At 32.6% G+C, this 16,241-nt stretch overlaps 1 protein-coding gene across 3 annotated transcripts; it reads right to left on the reverse strand.

Annotated features, from left to right (window-relative positions):
• Window positions 1–10,127: 10,127 nt before the first annotated feature.
• Window positions 10,128–14,478, reverse strand: LOC120264529 (putative serine/threonine-protein kinase). 3 transcript variants are annotated; one of them, XM_039272345.1, is made up of 8 exons: window positions 14,243–14,478; window positions 13,339–13,520; window positions 13,019–13,254; window positions 12,550–12,676; window positions 12,401–12,472; window positions 12,153–12,336; window positions 11,873–12,005; window positions 10,128–10,850 (listed from the first exon to the last, which is right to left on the reverse strand). In XM_039272345.1, exons 2-8 carry the CDS (start codon window positions 13,490–13,492, stop codon window positions 10,599–10,601), a joined length of 1,158 nt encoding a protein of 385 aa, XP_039128279.1. In that variant the 5' UTR covers window positions 13,493–13,520; window positions 14,243–14,478; the 3' UTR covers window positions 10,128–10,598. The 3 variants fall into 3 exon arrangements, with proteins under 3 accessions (XP_039128279.1, XP_039128277.1, XP_039128278.1); XM_039272343.1 differs by lacking the exon at window positions 14,243–14,478 and adding an exon at window positions 13,636–14,070; XM_039272344.1 differs by lacking the exon at window positions 14,243–14,478 and having other exon boundaries at window positions 13,339–14,070.
• Between the last annotated feature and the right edge of the window lie 1,763 nt (window positions 14,479–16,241).

A 16,241-nucleotide genomic window follows, 5' to 3' on the forward strand; every position in this document is an offset into this window, starting at 1 on the left:
ATCTCTAAATCATCCCTCAATAGCTCTATAAACTAGGTCCATGGTTCTGTATTCTCCACCAAAACTACTTCATATGCAATGGGAAATATACAGTCATTTGGGTCAATTCCTACTGCTGATAGCAATTGCCCATTATAGAGACCTTTCAGGAAACAACCATCCAATCCTATAAATGGTATGCAACCTGACCCAAAGGCATCCTCTAATGGCTTCAAACAGACATAAAATCCTTTGAAATGCCCTTCATCTGTCCACAAAATCACTGTGCTCCCTGGTTTATTGTGTTTAAGTTCAGCTGTGTACCTGCACAATTTTGTATATTACTCAGATGCATCTCCATTGACCCACTACATTGCCAAGTTTTTGGTTCTCCAAGCTTTCATAGTAGAAATTGTAAGGCCATGGTCATCCTTGACTTGTTTAATTAAACCATTGCAACTCCAATTCGGATCAGCCTTGTATTTATCATGGTATTTACTTGCTAGCCACTTTGAAGTTACATGGAAATTCTTGAAGACTTTCCCACAGTTGTAATCAAAGTTGGCACTTTTAATCTGCACTGATGTATTGTCTTTGTTCATGTGAGCTGCATAGATATTGAAGGAACATTGCTTGTTATGGCATGCACAAATGACCCTCTTCTTGTCATTCTGCGGGAACCAAATTTGAAATCTATGCTTGATTCCCCAATTTCTACAAGCTTTCTTCAGTTGGTTAATGTCCCTAAACACCATCCTAACTTTTAATCTTGGGCTGTAGAGATACCTCTCTTTATTAAACTCCAGAAATCTACTTTGACCATCATCATCTGATTTTTGCTCTGTTAATAACTCTTCAGAACTGCAATTTTCTGAGTCACTTTCTTCACCACCAACATCAGGTTTTTCTTTTGCATTGTTGAATTCTGAATAAAAATAGATGTCAATGTCCCAATGTCTTTGTTCATCCATGACCTGCTCATAATCATCATCACCATATGGGATATCATAGTCAGGATCTATGAACTCCTCTTCTCTAATTGCAGGTTCATCAATCAAGCTAGTAATCAAATCCTCTTCCATATCAGACTTGCTGCTTGCTAACACTTGGGGATAAAATAACAAATCAGGATTTAGATTATTAAAATCTACAAATCAGCACATTACTAGCATATATGTTTAATGAAACAAGCATTATAGTTTCTCCAAACCTATTTTCATAACCAACTTTTGTACATAAAACTCTCATTCATAATAAATCATATGATTATTTTTTATGTTTTCCTCAATAGCCTCATAAACCCTTCAAGCAAAAGGAACGAGATATGTTTAATCCAAAACCAACTAATAAAAAAAAAAATTGGAACTTTGGTAAGAGGTACTTCAAGGAAAATCATTCACTATAAACGTTGCACCTTAGTTTTGCTTAAAAACTAATAATAATCTTGATCTTTGCTGGGGATGCCACATTGCATAATTATTTCAAATTTCAAACCGCTTACTTGTATATTTTTTTAAAAAAAACTTTATAGGATCACATCATACATTAGTAATAAAATGAAAAATAAGAATTTGCCAAAATCCACATCAGATTGCATCAAAGACAGATTATTGGATTCAATAGAAGAAAACCATTAAAAAAACCCCAATTTTGAAAGTAACCATACCTTTAAAAAAACTACAATTACTTGGGATTCATCATAGTCTAGAGTATAATGGGGTCTCTCTTCATCCATGCTCAAAAGAGCACAAATTATCAAATCTAATAACAATTAATTAAGTTCATTGAGAGACTAACCACCAGATTACTTCTCTGAAGAGTTGGGACCTCTTCATCCCAAATCCAACAACTGAAAAAAAAAATCAAATAAAAACACTAGCTTTACTTGTAATTTCTTTCAGTCCAAATACAGGTAAAATAGCTACATTACCTTTAGGATCAAAGCTTCAGCTTTGTATATAACATAGTAAGTTGCTATCCTTTTCTGATACTTCATAGCTTTATGAGTTACTTGTAAGAATGGTGTTCAATTGAGCTATATGCAATAAAGAACTTTAATACATAACTACACTGTCGATTAACTTAAACAAAACCAAATTAGAAGCTTACCGGGGGGGTTAAAAGCACAAATTATCAATTCACATAACAATTAAATAAGTTCATTGAGAGACTAACCACCATATTACTTCTCTGAAGAGCTGGGACCTCTCTTTTCCCAAATCCAACAACTGAAAAAAAATAAAATCAGACAAAAACACTAGCTTTACTTGTAATTTCTTTCAGTCTAAATACAAGTAAAATAGCTACATTACCTTTGGGATCAAAGCTTCAACTTTGTATATAACACAGAGTAAGTTGCTATCCTTTTATGATTCTTCAAAGCTTTATGAGCTACCTGTAAGAATGTTATTCAATTAAGCTACATGCAAGAAAGAACTTTAATATATAACTACAGTGTCGATTAACTTAAACAAAACCAAAATAGAAGCTTACCGGGGGGGAGGGGGTGGTGGGATTTTCAAAGGAGTAAATCCTACAACAATCCCAGCTAGTTTGAACAGTGAAGGTGTTTGAGATCGATGGAAGGGAAGAGACGGCCGGGTGGAGAGACAAGCTCACTGCGCAATCCGGGACTGGCTTCGGAGAGAAAATGGGGGTGCTCGGACAAGAAGGACCCTAATTTGGACATTGGAGTGCCCTTAGGATGCCCTAATCTGGGAACTTGATCCTCTCTCCAAGCCACGTGGGATGGCGACGTGGAGCTCACATGGCACCTGCCCAAAAGTTGCCTGAGCTGGACTGCCACATGGGATAGCTAAGGTTATGAATTTAATAAGAACCACTAGCAGCCACATCATCCCAATAGCCAGAAATGGCCCAGAAACAACACATTGTGGCCTCCCATGAGACAAGAGTGAACATAAATAGCCACAACGTTATAAAAAAAAGATTTGTGGCCATAGCGTTATAATGATGAAATTTTGTAACCACCAGTGAAATGAACCCCTTTGCTTTAGCATCAAGGCTTGTAAATGATGGTTGTTAGCACTATTTGTGCACTATATAGAATATTACTGGGTGTAGCACGGGTATTCTTTTACCCATGCAAGGGTTCTTTTCTTTCTATATAAGGAGAATCCCCCTCTCTTGTAAAACATCGCTTGTAAGATATCCAAAGCTTGCAATAAACTCAGACTTTTTGTAATCACCTTATGCCTCTTTCATCCTCTTTCTTCTTCTTTATTGGTTTAGATTTTGATCTAATTCTTAGGTCATCGACCATGAAGAGCCAATCCCCCTTTTCCCCTTTTTCCATTCCCTAGTATCAAAGCCACTATTCTAATCAAGGTAAATTCTCTACTCTTGTGAAGTCTTATGATTTTCAGGGGTAGTTCCCTTACAGAGTCTCTTTTCTGGTTCAAGAACAATGTTTTTATAGGTTATGAAATTCTTTATTTTGTTTTCTTAGTTAACCCACAATCAAAGAATAATGCTAATGAACTTGCTGGTTTTACAGTCATAGTCTTTAATGATGCAAATGGACAAACTATGAGTTTTTTAGACTTTATAAAATTGCTGCACTAAAATAAACATCTTATCTAATTAGTTCCAATCTTGATTTAATTTCTCTTACTTCCTTTCTAAATCCCAAATTCTTTTTTTCTAAGATATTTTTTTGTTTTTTAACATAATTTTCCAAATCATTTTCCATTGGCTTTTTTTCTTTTTGCTCTAGCTTATATTAGATCTATTAAACCATGTATATTTTCTACAATTCAAGATGTTGCATATGCTATAGAATATTTCAAAATTATTTTAGTTTTAAATTCATTTAAATCTTCTATTAATTTATGTAGTTCATCTACATTTACTATACTAGTTTCAACCTCTCTACTTCTAGCTCTATACAAAGCAGGAAAGGTAATATTCATTAATTTCAAGTATTATGAAAAGTTTCATATATAATTCTACTTAGTTTATTTGCCAACAAGCTATATGTTCCTTTTATATGTTCTATGTGAACTTTAAAACCATTTCCTACTATATAATCTACAAAATTTAACCATCTATTTGTAGATAGTTTATTTTTAGCTTTTTTGTGATAAAAAGAAACTATAGCTTGGCAGTCAGTTCTTAAAATGAATTCTTCAGAAGATATTACAAATAATTTAAATTTCTCAAAAGCTTTTACTGCTGCCATTATTTCTACATCTGTACTAGATATATTTGTATTATATGTCCCACTGGCATACCTATTTACTTTTTCTTCTTTTATAGGGCTTTCCTTAGTTGGTCTAAATTTTAAAACTGTTCTAGATCCTCCAATTCTCTCATTTGATTCTATAACTAAATAAGCATTATGAGGTGGTAATTCTAAGGGCTTTAGTTTTCTTATTACATCCTTAATTTTTTGAACTTAAGTTATATGTTCCTTTTATATGTTTTATGTGAACTTTAAAACCATTTCCTACTATATAAGAAGTAAATTCATAACTAGAAGGAGTTTGTAATGGTTGAGTTGTCCTACTTGTCCTTTTGTAAATGTCAAAGTGATAGGAGTACTAGAAGAAGTGGCTTGAGTGGCTTGAGCCTGATTATTTCCTCTATATATTGTTACTTGCTCTAGATAATTTTGTATTCATTAATAATTCATCTATGTTGATTTCTTCTAATTGTTTAACATATTCTTGATATTCTTCTTCTTCTTCTTCTTCATTGTATAATTCTTCTACATAATAATTTTTATCAATTTCAGTTACTTTATAATATGGTTTTATTGGATAGTCATCTTCACTATACCTACATTTTATACAAAATTTTACATTGTCTATGCTATCTGGTATTTCAAAGAAATCTACCGTCCAATCATAACTAGGATATAATTTTCCTATTTCTTTCTCCATTATTTCCTAATCTAAATATGGGTTTATATTGATTATATATGCTAAGTTTATAAATATCATTATCAATAAATAAGTTGTTTTATGGACTGATAGTATACTATAAATAATTGACAACAATACATATACACCAATGTAACATCCATACCATACAAAAATATTTCACATAGATATAATACCATTGTAAAATTAAATCTAGCACATCTAATGTGTATAATACAAATAAAAAAATATATCTTTCAACACAAGATTTACAAAATCCTTCTAAAATTTCTAGATTAAATATCATTCTAATTATTCACTTTCTTCTTGTGCTAAGCTAGTTGATGGTTTATTTTTGTAATTTGTCATTCTAAAATTTACTCTTCCTCCTTAATGCTCATAATACTCTACTTGTTTTGGAATTAAAATTCCTTTTTCCTTGTGTATTTATAATATATAGATCCCAGTTTGTTCTTGCTCTTAAATCAAAGGAATTATATTTTGCTTCCATTGCTGCAATACCTTTGCTACCCAGAATTTCACTCACTTTTAAGATTGGTTTTAAAGTACATTTAATTCCATTGCTATTTGTAACTTGTCCAATAAATCCTTCTCCTTTAGTAATTAACAAATTTGGCTTCAATACTTGTCATATTATATCCTTTAGATTTATGGTTAATCTAATATGTTTATACGTAGTACTTAAAGGAGTTAAAAAATTTGGTGTTATATAACCTAATTCCATGTTTTTATTAATATCTATTTCCATTGAAGCTACCATTCCATCAGTTGTATTTTTAGCGTGTCTAGTATCTACTAAACTTAATAAAACTTTAGTTCCTAATCCTTTTCCATGCATACCAATAATTCCTGTAAATATTAATCCTAAGTAAACTATTGTATACCCTGCTTTCGTAAGTTCATTATATGCTTCTTCAAAGATTAAATCTAATAGTATTTGAGTATTATTATTTGGACTACATATTTGGACTTCACTATAATGTTCATACAATTTATTTTTAAATTCTAATACACCATGTTTACATAGTTGATCTCCTAAAATTAATTGTATATTCTTTTCTCTAATCATATTTATTTGTTTTTGTGAAGGTAATACATTTTCTAAAGTTCTAACTGGTTTATTATTTTTAGATAAATTCCATATTGAAAATCTTCTAATAAGTGAGATTCCATTTGTTCCATCATAGAACTACCTTCAAGAGGACGATAAGTTGGAAAGTGATCTCCAAAGGTGCGCTTGTTTTACCATGCTCCAATCTTTTTAAGATGTTCTGTTGTTCCTGGAGAGTAAGATAGCGTGTTGCTGAAAGAAAGTTCAAGTGGAGTAAACCTTCTAGGAATAAAGATCTTCATGGTTTTGTCCTCCATTACAAGTGGTAGTGTAACAATAAATTTAGAACCCTTCTTTGCTAACATGAAAAACCTCCATTGCTGCATATGTTCAGCAACATCATTTGGTTATACAATAAATTATGTCAAAAGATCTTGAACTGTTTGTGGAGTGATCAAGATAAGACTTCACAAGAGTAGAGGTTTTACCTTGATCGGAACAGTGGCTCTGATACCAGGAGGGAGGGGGGTTGGCTCTTCAAGGTCGATGACCTAAGAGTTAGATCATAGTCTAATGATTACCTCCCTAAAAAACCATCCAAACATGGGAATGAGACATGATTCCCCCAAGAAGGAACCATTACTGTCATGCAAACGCCCCCATACTTTTTTTGTGCCTAGGATTAGCGATGCTATTTTTACCGAATAGATTTACCGAATAGGTTTTCGGAATGATGTGGATGCTCAACTTGTCATTCACATCCACATCCTCGTTCATGTCATTATTTTTTTATATAAACTTCAAATATAAACCTTAAAAATCCTTAAAGTTTTAAAATTTTAAATAAAATTATAAAACTATATCTAAAGTCTTAAATCCAAATACTATAAAATCTATAACCTAAAAATCTAAAAACTTAAATCCTAAATAATAAATACTAAGCCCTAAACCCTAAACCGGAAATCACAAAACAGGAAATCACAAACCCCCTGGGGGTTTGTGATTTCCGGTTTAGGGTTTAGGGAGGGGGTTTTCAGTTTATCATTTACATGTTTATCTTTTATGATTAAATGTTTAAATTTAGGATTTAGATAATAAAGAGAAATTAATTAAAAAAGAGATAAAGAAAGAATGGCGTGGATGCTAACATAGATACTAATTTGACATCCACGTCATTTGGAAAATCTATTCGGTAAAAATATCATTACTCATATAGGATTTATTTACAATGTATTGATTGATTTATGCCGATGCTCAAAATTATATATGAATTATTTAATAACCATAGTAGATGTGGTAAAATGGATGGATAATTTTGTGCAATTAGTTGTTTAAGTATTGTTCCCACAATTTAATTCAACTAACACATTGCAATCAAGGAGCACATGAGGAAACACCCAAAAAAAATGCTCACATATAGAATACTAATAGGTAAGGTAGGGTTGCTGTTAGACTAAGTGGTATATTAGTATTTAGGTTCCTCTTAATTAACGATCAAATGGTCTTTTGGTATCCAAATTTCAATTGGAACTCTTTACAAGTGATGAGAGTTCGAATCACTAGTGATGGCACATTTCTGGGAGTGTAAGTAGTGATTGTGTGTGGATGGTCCCAGCACCCACGTGTGTGCTGGTCCCATCCCCACTTACTCATCAAAAGCTTTTTGTGCACGTCCCTATTTTTTGAGCGGCCTAGACGCTCATTTTGGGAAAAAAAAAAAAAGTAGGGCAGGGTCAACTTGTCCAATGTAGGGCACCCCATAAAGGGTTGGCTTTCACAGTATTATAACTGAGTTGAGTGGCACATTTAACACAATTGTCTTTGACAGCATGGCCATGGTTTTTGCTGAGTATTAAATAGCCATTTGTGGATATGTCCATGAAACTTTGGATGATCTGTTAGAGAATACAGGGACCGTGGAAGAAGAATTTGGTGGATTTTGAGGAGTGTAGAAACACTATTTTTAGAAATTTATCTCCCACAAGTCTACACTAGGTTTACAATAATTCTCTCAAGATACAACAAAATCACAAAGATTAAAACATAGCGTAAAGGTAGTTAATCTTTTGTGAGAATGTTTCTATTTTATTTAAAGAAGATGAAAAGTCGTGAATAAACGGTTGGATTAAATATATCTGTTTTGAAAAAACACAAGTGATAAATGGCATCCTTTCAAAAATAAATAAATAAATAAATAATTTAATTCAACCCAAGATGCCCCGTGCACATCATAGATTTAAATAAATAAATATAATATTAATATAATATATATATATATATACATTAAACGCCCACTTGCACTTTTTGATATCCAACTATTTGATTTGTTTATTATTTTATACTATATAAATATATATACATTCTTCTTTTTATTCGATGTGGAACTAAACTTTTCACACATATTACACTAACATTATTGACTTGTCAGATGTAGAAGTGGACACTTTACTATGAAAGATGGAGCACTTGAATTATACTGGTTTAGTTGCCACATTAGACATTCATGTAGATGCTAAGATAGCCGAAGGTGGAAATACCACACTAGTGTCCATGGAGCGCTATTATGTTGTCATTTCAGTGGAACTGGGCCAATGATGAAATACTAGTCCATGTTTCTATTTAACCTAGGCTAAATGAAATTAGGCCAAATAGTCATCTTAGTCTAGTTGAACACAACACCTTACACTTTGTGGGCCCAATCCAGGTCCAAACTTAGCCCATCACTCCATACCCAATTCTTTCCAGAATTTAGCACTTGTAACTTTCATTTGCCTAGGGACTATTATGAGGGAGCTCTCTCCTATTGATTTTCTTTCTAACTAATGTCACTCGGCAGCTAACCGAAACTAGATTTTTTTTTTTTTTTATTGCCAAGTTGATGCCTTCTTCTTTGAAGATGGGGATGATTGAGATAAGAGTATCTTTAATGGGCGGGGAAATCATTGAGCGCTCAACCATTTCTCTATCCATTAGGGAAGATTGGTGGCTATTGAGTCTCAATGGTCACCAACCATTTATTTGGTAATCACACTTTCATTTTGAATTTTTTTTTAAAATCAAATGTAATAGGATTCACCTTTTAATTAAAGATTGTATAACGATTAAAATTGCTTTAATAATAACGATGATGATGATGAGTTGGAGGCCCTTCTCATGTGTTAGACAATATATTTTTTTTTTTTTGGGAAGAGGAGCGGGGCGAACCCATTAGAGACCCCAAGGACGTGCACAAGCCTCGGTGGAACAAGTGGGGACAGGGCCGCGCTCACGTGGGCGCAGGAACCACCTATACACAACCACTATTCACAACTCCCAGAAATATACCTTCAGCCGAAAATCGAACTCTCATCACTCGGTGAGAGCTCTATCGATGACCCGTGTACTAATAAACCCAAAAGTCGTTGGTAATTTGTGTACCAATAAACCCGAAGGTCGTTGGCGACAATAAAATCTCCAGGAGATGATAGAGAAGCCCACCTTGAGGAAATTGATCAAGAGCTACCCATCATGCCCTTCCTTAATTACTTGATGCAACAAGCGTACAAAAAAACCGTCATCACGATGGATTTATGATGCATAATACTTGGCTAACTTCCCTTACATTGAGGAAAAGAAAAATTCATGATTGCCCACTTGAAATCTTAAAAGCAACATAATCCAAGCTGGAGGACTCCGTACTAACATTCAAGTAAAGTCTTGACTCTTTTGGCTCATTTACTGATGATCCTGGTGAATTAACCCTCAACACCTGATCCAACCTGATTAATTAATCTCCCAAGTGACCAAATGACACGAAGGATAAACGATCCACTCATAGCAATTGTCTACTAAGTGTCACAATTACACTCTAATGCATTGATGTTTTCTTTTTTTTTTTATCTGCCTTAATTCACTATTGGTGGATTATGAGACATAATATTTTGATTTTCAAAAGGGCAATGGTTTATTCAATTAAAAAAAATAAAAATAAATAAAAAATAAACACTTCGAGAGTGGATTTAAAATACATGTATTTACAATATTTACCCATTGAGATATATTATTAGTTAATAGTTATTGTCATTGAATAATGATGCAAAGTTCACTTATATTAATTATTGGCAGCTTACATACATGAAAAAAAAATCCTACATTTCCATTGTTGAATGAATGGGTCATAAGACATATTTACAACCTTATGATGAACACTAAAATCAAATGTTTGAGCTACAAAAACATGATACAAATATCAAAAGATTCAAATAAACTAAAATTAATCAAATTTTCTACAGAATTAGATCACAAATTTACAGCAAAAACAAACAAAAGAACTAAAAAAGAAGAAGAAATTAACAGCTTGCATAAAGCTGCAAACATGAACAAGTTGAGCACTGCTACACAAAAAGAAGACAGAAAAAAGGCTCCCTGCAACTCTGAAACAGATCCCATTTGTTTGTCGATGATAAGTAAGGTTGTGATTTGCAACCATTTGATCGCCATGTTTTGCGCTGCAATGGAAATATATATGTATCTGAATTCTTCTTCAATGTAGTATAGAGCTTTCACTACAAACGATATCCAAATATGCCGACATTATCTAATATAGCCATTACTGCACATTGAGGAAACTGCTAAGAATGGCAGGAAAACTGACAACTGGAAACAGAATGAGTATACGCCGTATTTCAACTAGAGGTGAATAACTGGCTTCCTAAAGTAACTATCGCAGTACCATCACCCATGACTATTGTAAGAGTCATTTCAGTCTCGAGAATTTGATCAAGCTCTGAGGCGATAAATTCCATCTTTGGTCGTCTTCTCCCTGACAAGTCTAGGCACTGGAGGATAAGCCTAATCAAGCGTTTCATTCCTCCAGAAGTGAAGCTTCCTGCTAATCTGTGATCGATGAAATCATTTAAGCTCATGTGCTCTTCCACCTAATGCATGAGATAAGACATCAGTAAAAGATGCGGTGAAAATTAATTTTGAGTAAAGCTGTAAATGTACATTGGCTTGCATTACAAACTAGGCTCAGTGAAATACAACTAAGCACAAACAGGATGCAAAACAGTGACTTTCTTATATCTTAATATGGCTTTCATGTTTAACTAATTTATTTCATCTTTCTTTTGTTTTCATCTATTCAGTAAAATGTCCTGGAAATGGCAGCATACAAATAAAGGTTTGATGATTGTCATCACACCAAAACAAATCTAGGACCACCTTGATCAAACAGCACAAGAACAAAAGAAAAGGCCACATGTCCTTGGGATGGACACTGCTCAATTACAAGGATAATTGCAAGGCATGAATCATAATTGACAGGGAGTAACTTATTTCAATGTGTTAAAAATCCATGATACATCATTTTTGCATCTTATGGATTCAAAATGTTTGTCGTTTTCAAACGAGGACCACATTACTTGAAAGTTACATATGTAGAACTTTTGTTGTTGTACTGATTTTTACGAAGACGACAGAAGCTTGCCTAAGAAACAATCCCTCTTTTCTGCGGCAGAATAGTTGACCAACAACTACTGTTTGACCATAAATGACCATTCCAACTTTCTTTTATAAACTTCGAAGGGCATTACTTGCTACAAAAAGCCTTGAGAAAAAGGTCACCCATATATGGAATACCAACACTTTATCTATGTAATTAGGAATCAAACTAGAGCATATACCATCTTTAGCTAGCATGCTCATGAAAAATTCCAATCTACCAAGATTTTAGAGATAACCTTCCCGCTCATCTCACACTAATGAGATTTAAATCATGGAATAGAAAAGAATGGGAATTGTATATCTTCCAGTTCACATAAACAGAAAATTTTTAAAAATAACAAGTACATAATGTCTATTATTCCCTGAAGTCATAGTATGAACTTAATTAAGAAGCCAGCAAAGCAAAGTTAAATGATGGAAATAAACCATAATATGCATCATCTTGCAACATTACCCACTGTGCCAAACTTCCGGCAGATTCATGAGAAATAAGCTGCGCAACTTCCCGACCAGTGACAAGCTCCAAAAGGAATACACCAAAGCTGTATACGTCACTGGCTTCCCGTAATTCCTCCAAATTGGGGATCCTAGTCAACAGACACTTTTTATACAACTCAGAGTGCAAACAAAATGAATTGGAAAACATAAAAACCAGTAACAGAGGGCTCAGAGCAATAATACATTTGGCACAGTAAACATACTCTAAATATCTGAAATCAAGAACAATGACATACTCAGGATCGCTGAAAACATTGCTTTCAGATGTTTGAGATGGATCACCATCTTCAATCTTTTGGAGCAATTTGACCATCCCAGTGTCTGCTACCTTTGCAACGAAGTTCTCGTCAACCAAGACATTACTTGTTTTGAAGCCCTTGTGAATGACAGGAGGCACCAGCCTATGTAAATGTGACAAACCTGCAATTCAAATACGGTAAACAACTTGCTTTCTAAGGTCACATAACGGTCATAGTTTGGTTACCTTTTGCAGCTCCTATAGCAATGGAAAGCCTTTGTTTGAATTCCAACCTTACTGTTGAATCCCGACGAGTATCTGTTAAATAACAAGAAGTCACATTCATGTGAATCCTGAAAGAAGAGTCTTCGAGTTTTTTAGGCAGAAGACTTCACCATATAGATGACTAGAAATGCTTCCATTTGGCATGTACTCATAAACCAGAACTTGACAACCACCTTCTTGGCAATAACCAATAAGTGTAACCAGATTGCGATGCCAAATCTTGGATAAGTACCGAACCTGCTCTGCCCACATATAAGTCATTTATGAAGCAATATAGAAGTTTGCTAAATGTAAATGCTTTTAAGGAGTGGACCAAGATCAAGTGAAAGAAGTAGCGATAACCACATAAAAACAGTTCTATTAGATGTTCAGCCCAGTATGGGAGAACTATCATCATTGATAACACTAAAAGCCATTCAGTATAAAGCAAGATCATGAAAACAGGTCCTCAACAGTAAATTCAGGAATGATACTACTTTTGGGAAATGTTGATGATAGTGAATGATATCAAACATAAAGTTCAAAGCTTAGTGTGCATGAAAACAACACTGAATCAAAAGGGAAAGCTTTAGTTTTCACCTCTTCGACAAACTCCTGCATTGGATAACCAAGACGCCTTTTAATGGCCACAAGAGTACCATCAAGAAGCAAACCTTTGTAGACCAGACCGAAGGTCCCCTTGCCAACATAGTTGCTATCATTGAAATTCTTAGCAGCTAGTTCTAATTCTTGAAGTGTAAACTGCCTTAAACTTTGTTGATCGCCGCTAGGACCACAACCAGTGGAGGACATCTGTCCTCCCCTGTTCCATTCGACTGCCCAATTCAGAACCAAAAACCAGTCAGCAATTCTGATAAAACATCAACATCATACCACAACCAGAAAGATTTTCACTTTACCTAGTGTGGATGGATCTGAAGAACCTGTCTCCGAAGTTTTGCTGGATAGAGCTCTAGATTTGAATATGTAAAACCAAAGAAAAAGGAGGCCAATGATCACCAATGCAAGACCACCTGCAGCAACTCCTGCTATAACTGCAAGTGACCTCGACATCTCGGTCTAGAAAAACTACACATTGAATCTGAAACAACAAAGAAAAAGATCACACACATAACGAAAAGAAAAAAAAGACCCCTCATAATCAACATTGAAACACACAAATAGAAAAGAAAATTGATGAATCAATGAATGATCACATAATTCTCCAATCTTCGTTGGTGAAACTAGATCTAGTGCCACCCCTCTTCTCCTCCTCCTTCTCCTCAGAACAGCAGTTGCATAAAAGCTGCAATCTTTATCACAATGCTAGTACAGCCAAATTGGCATTGTGACTTTATATTATCAAGACATGAGAAGAGAGAAAATAAAAACCAAACCACCAAACAAAAGAGGTTTCTGCACATAGTTTACTCCCAAAAAAATAAATGAATAAATAAATATATAAAAACCAGATAAAGAGCAAACAAGACAACAAAGGCACACTCCCACACAGAACTAAGGACCAAATAACAACTCACCTTGTGAAAACAAACAAGAAACAATGACTCAAAAATCCCAAATTTTTTTTAAAAAAAAAGATATATACTCAAAGTCAAGAACAATTAAGTGTTTGCTTTGTTTTCTCAGGGTTCTACAGGCAGAAAGAACAATGCAGAAGCAGAAATGAAAGCCAAGTTGCTAACTTGATTTATATATATATATATATATATACAAGTACATGATGTTTTACAACGAGGAAACAGGAATTAGATTAAATAGAAAAAGAAAGAAAGAAAGAAAGAAGGAAAAAGTAGTGATTTTTACCAGGAGGAAGAGGACAGGGAGAGGGGCCCTTGAACTGGACCAGAGGAAAGAAGCCATTATTGAAGCAGGAGATTGAAAGAGAGAGTTGGGAGGGAAAGTCTCAACCTCAAGATCAAGCTCAAGCTCAAGCACAACAACAAGACATGATTCTCTTGCTGCCATTTCTCCATTGCCTGATCTGGAATGTGGGGAAAAGCTTTTCCTTTTCAGTTTTCAGTACCATTTGAGAGATTTGTTGAGAACTGTTTGGCTGTTTTCTTTTCTACACTCAAAGCATGTCTTAAATTTTAAATTTTAATAATAATAATAATAATAATAATAATAATTGAATTTTTTTACTTGATTAAAAAATCTCTTAATTATTTCGTATCCCCAAAAACTTTCTTTCTTTTTCTAACAACATTAGCTTATTTTTTTAGTATTTTTGTCAAAAATACCCTTCAATGTTTTTAAATGGAAACACAATATATTAAATAAAAAACTAACATATTAAACATTAAAAATAAATATTAAATATACTTATATAGTTACAAATAAATACACAATATTAAATAAGGAGTTTTTTTTAAGTAATTTTTTTTTGTGGTTTTTTGAATTTAATTTGTATTTTTAGGTACTGATTAGAATAATAGTGACTAAAACCAAGCATAATTTTTTTTGGAATAAAATGTGATAAATACTTTTTATAATTGTTAGTTAATATTAAAAATTACTATTACTATTATTAAAAAATTGATGCAATATAAATTAAATTTTTTTAAAGACAAAAATACTAAATTTTCTATTACAGGACTCATGTTATATATAAAGTTAATTAGACATTTAGACTATGTCACAATTTTTTTTGTGAGATTTAATTAATTAACTATTAATACAAAAAAATGTTAGTTAAGATTTAGCAAGTACAAATTTTATATTTTTTAAAATCCCAACCAAACCCCACAAATGTATAATATATATATATATATATATAATCTGATCTTGTACCTGTGATTATTATTAGATTCCTGATTCCTTTGTTGTCATTAGATTTATTATTATTATTATTATTATTATTATTATTATTATTTGTCATATTAATCAGGTCCCTGTCACTATAAAATAGAGATTGCAAAGTTTGTCAACTAGTGCTTTTTGAGTTATTTATTATGTCTTATAAACCAAAGGTGTAATTGATCCCACCTCAATCAAAGTCAAATGTTTTGTGATCATTTTTTTATTTTAAATCTATTTTAGTCATAATAACAAAGTAAAAGAAATAATAATAATAATAATAATAATAATATTATTATTATTATTATTATTATTATTATTAAAATACTTCAAGTAATTGCGTAAGATGTATATTTAACATTAGAAATGAATCTATTTTTGTTTAATCTTGGCTCATCTTTGTATGAGTTCAAAATATTAGTTCAAAATCAATAAATATTTGTTATACAAACACATTAGTTTACACTCCGTGAAATTCGAGAACTAAAGTCATTGGTTTATACGGACTTTGACATGCCAAAAACACCCTTCACATTATATATATATATATATATATATATATATATATATATATATATATATAATGTTATTTTGTGCATATATACCTGTTCGAAATCTTCTTCTTTATAGAACACACCCTTTTTAATAATTGCATATAATTTTTTTGAAAATTTTGCTAATATTACAAAAAAAAATCTCCCATAAAAAATACATGAATTTTTTTTTATATACAATGGGTAAACTACCACACATTTTATTTACATCTCAATCATAAAATGAAAAGGAGTAAAATCCTTAATCTCATGCATGCATGAAAATCAAATATTTTAACCACTCGATCATGTGCCTCAAATAATTAATTCAATATGTATAAATATAAAACAACCATATATTAAGATTTTAACTTAAAGCTTGTTTCTTTCTCTTTTCTAAAATGCTTCATCTTTCCCTATCCAAACATTATGACAAAAGCTTTATTTCAAATTATAATGGTACGTTTAGGATC

This window comes from Dioscorea cayenensis, chromosome 7, assembly GCF_009730915.1.
Source record: "Dioscorea cayenensis subsp. rotundata cultivar TDr96_F1 chromosome 7, TDr96_F1_v2_PseudoChromosome.rev07_lg8_w22 25.fasta, whole genome shotgun sequence".
Classification (NCBI taxonomy): Eukaryota; Viridiplantae; Streptophyta; class Magnoliopsida; order Dioscoreales; family Dioscoreaceae; genus Dioscorea; species Dioscorea cayenensis.

Excerpts from the sequence above, each read along its gene's own strand:
- LOC120264529 (XM_039272345.1), bottom strand. The coding sequence starts at position 13,492 with ATGTCGAGGTCACTTGCAGTTATAGCAGGAGTTGCTGCAGGTGGTCTT. Across the intron at positions 12,337-12,400 it reads TGCTATAGGAGCTGCAAAAG|GTTTGTCACATTTACATAGG; the intron begins GTAACCAAACTA and ends TTTGAATTGCAG. Across the intron at positions 12,006-12,152 it reads AATGTTTTCAGCGATCCTGA|GATCCCCAATTTGGAGGAAT; the intron begins GTATGTCATTGT and ends TCTGTTGACTAG.